Source organism: Crocodylus porosus, unplaced genomic scaffold, assembly GCF_001723895.1.
Source record: "Crocodylus porosus isolate Cpor-Errol unplaced genomic scaffold, CroPor_comp1, whole genome shotgun sequence".
In the NCBI taxonomy this organism is placed as follows: Eukaryota; Metazoa; Chordata; order Crocodylia; family Crocodylidae; genus Crocodylus; species Crocodylus porosus.
The window spans coordinates 104641927-104644958 of record NW_017728886.1 but is presented as its reverse complement, the minus strand read 5'-3'; the positions used below and the strand labels follow the sequence as shown (position 1 = coordinate 104644958).

Genomic DNA, 3032 nt, shown 5'->3' with positions numbered 1-3032 from the left:
CCCTCAGCCCCGGACTCGGCGCTGCTCCGTCTGCGCGAGCGGCCCTGCTGGGGGCGGCTCTGCGCGCCTGGCTGCGTGCGGGATCGCCCCCAGCACGGGCGCGCGCACCCCTCCACCCGCACCCTCCTTCCCTGCCTGTTTACAGCCCCTCTTGCAGGATAGGCCTTTCAGCCCACCCAGGGTAGCTGTGGTGGTCTTACAGCCCCTTTTCCAAATCCTGTGTTGCCCCCCACATGGTTGCCCCCACCTCAGCTGTTACCCCAGTGCACCTCAGCCCCTTCCTCCCCACCCCCAGCCATACCCAGTCTCCACTCCCACCCCAGTGGCTCATCAGGGCTGTCCTTGGGCAGCATGAGTGTTAGGGGGCCCATGCTGTAGCCCCTTGTCCCCGCTCAGTCTCACTGCCACATGAGAGGTCCCGTCTCAGCCATCAGGCAGTGAAACATCTTGACTCCCACCCACCCAACCATAGACAACTGGTAGGCGGGGCACAGGGAAGCACCTTCTGCGGATGCTTGGCAGCCCTGTCTTCGCCACCAACGCTGGCTTCTGAGGGTGTCCCCGCCAGACTCAGGAGGCACCAGTCGCCCAAGCACCCAGGTGACCCATTAGCACAGTCCTTGCAAAAAAGCAGCTACAACTCTTTCCTTGCTTTATACCATTTCCATAACTCCCTGGCTCCCCTTCAATAGTCTTGTCTCCTACCCAGATACAGTAATCCCATGATCAAGCATCGTCCCCTGACCTCAGTATATATCCTCCACATAGCCGCTTCTTCCTCCACCCAAGTTCAGATCTCCACAAAAACTACCACTCATCCTGCCACCTCTCTGCTATTTACCTCTGTTCTTATTTCTCCTGTCATAGTTACCTTCAGTCAGGACTTTTTCCTCCATTGCCCAAAAGTTTGCTAAAAAGAATTTTTCCAACTATTTCAGTTGGTCTAATAAAAGATACTGCAAGAACCTTGTCCTCCACTGTAAAGCCTTTTCTGTATTTGGGATCTCTTCAACACTTCACTTGCAATCTCACCTTATAGCAAGAAACCAATTTCATCCCAGCCCAAGGCCCCTAAAAGCCTAGTAGTTCTTTCTGTCCAAAACACAGTCGCTCCAAGTTCAGCCATCTGTAGCTGAACACGATCACTCACCACAAAACAGCACAGCCATGTATCCATTTATGCTGACACGAATTAATACAGGCTGTATCCAGACAAATTAAGCCTGGGTCTTCTGAGACAGACCAGCTATAGTAGCAGCCGCAGGATTGATTATCCCAAGCCTCCTACAGCCAGGCATTCTTTGGATATAGTTTCTGGTTTGGGTTTGGAAGTGAGAAAGATGTAAATTAAGCTTTTGTTATGGCATGAGCATTGTTCCCTTTGACTTAAGGTTGATTCTGCTGTGGAATTTTTTAAAGTTTCAGCCCCACAGGTCACCTTGGATTACATATTAACTGGAACTGAAAGGACAGGCAAGGCAGCTGGAGTACCAATGTCAGCGGTCTTGGACTAGAGTTGACCAATCTTACTAGGATTTTGTGCCCCGTCTACATATCCCTACTGTGTCCCAGGATGGATGCTCCAAACTACACCTCATCCTGCCACATCAATCTGCTCCTGTTTACGTGTGCCAAACCTGGATAATAGTGGAGCCATTTAGAGAATGAAGGGGGAGGCAGCGGCCACTGACAAAACCTAGATTTTCCCTGGAGATGCTCCCAGAATGGCTTTATGCTGTATTTCTGAGCTTGGCACATATGAGCATGTATATAAGAAATGCTAAGGGACATCCATTCTGGGAGATGCTGGGAACATATAGGTGTAGATGTACCTAGATCAGATCAGGCCGCCTTAAAAATTCTGAGTCTAACGCAGTGATTCTCAAGCAGAGTGTGACAGCAGCTTCGGGTACCCTGAGATCCTTTTAAGGGTGCCACAGGGTGTCACACAATATTACCACTATTAGTTGTGCAAACAATTCACAAGATAAAACCAGGGATCTCAAATAGGAATCCATAGCATTAAAAAATATTTTGATCTCTTGGGGTCTTTCTAAGTTCTTTGCAACAGAAAAATCACTGTATTTTTTTCCATAGTCAAAAAAGCCAGTGAGTGAAAGCTAAAAGCTGGCATTTTCTACGGGATGCCTCAAATCCAACAAGGCATGAGTGGGCAAAACGCAGGCCGGATGCAGCCTGCCAGGCCATTCTATCCCGCCCACAGGGCCCCTAAAAAATTTAGAAAATGAATATTTGTCTGCCCCTGTCTGCCTGTCATGTGGCCTCAATGGCTTGCCAAAACTCAGTGAGCGGCCTTCAACCCAAAATAATTGCCAACCCCTGCAACAAGGGGTACCTCAAATCTGAAAAGTTTGAGAACTATTGCTCTAATGGTAGTAGATGTACTTTCTGCAGCTAGTCAAGGTTGTGGACTAATTGGCACTTGCAAGTTTGTTAGAAATGGAATATTGTTAGAAATGGAATATTGTTAGAAATGCACAGCTTGCATCTTGCACCTGATAAGAAAGAAACACTGACTCTGCCCTGAGTTTTTGACCCTATTTGCAAATACACCTTTTGTGCCATCTAATGAGTGTGTGTCTGTGATTTTGGTGGCCTCCAGAGAAACAAACCACTTTATGCATCAAGTTGGTGAAAACTTTCCCACTGGCCAATCAGAGAGGGCCTAAGGCAGAGGTGGGTAAAATGGTGGATCTACCAGGTGGCTGGACTTCATTTCCCAGCAGCCCCCGCCCAAGGCATGCAGGAGGTGGATCACAGCTCTGCCCCAGTTCTGGACTATGCTGTCACCACTGAAAGATCCCAGCCCCTGAGCAACTCCCTGCCGAGCTGTATGCCATGTCAGTGCTGCTAGAGCTGGTCTTCATGGAAACCTTGCCCCATGCTGCCATCACCCCCCCACTTTGTGGAAACCAGCCATAGTGATGTTAGAAATGGAGTATTGTTAGAAATGCACAGCTTGCATCTTGCACCTGATAAGAAAGAAACACTGCCAAGGACTTTTTTCCTTG

General features: G+C 48.9%; 1 protein-coding gene across 1 annotated transcript in view; it reads right to left on the bottom strand.

The window, feature by feature from the left end:
• Positions 1–896, bottom strand: part of ANKS6 (ankyrin repeat and sterile alpha motif domain containing 6) — a 72716-nt gene extending 71820 nt beyond the window's left edge. The window contains exon 1 of the mRNA XM_019536821.1: positions 842–896. Within this exon, the coding sequence (XP_019392366.1) occupies positions 842–896 (55 nt within the window). The remainder of the gene's footprint in view (positions 1–841) is intronic.
• Between the last annotated feature and the right edge of the window lie 2136 nt (positions 897–3032).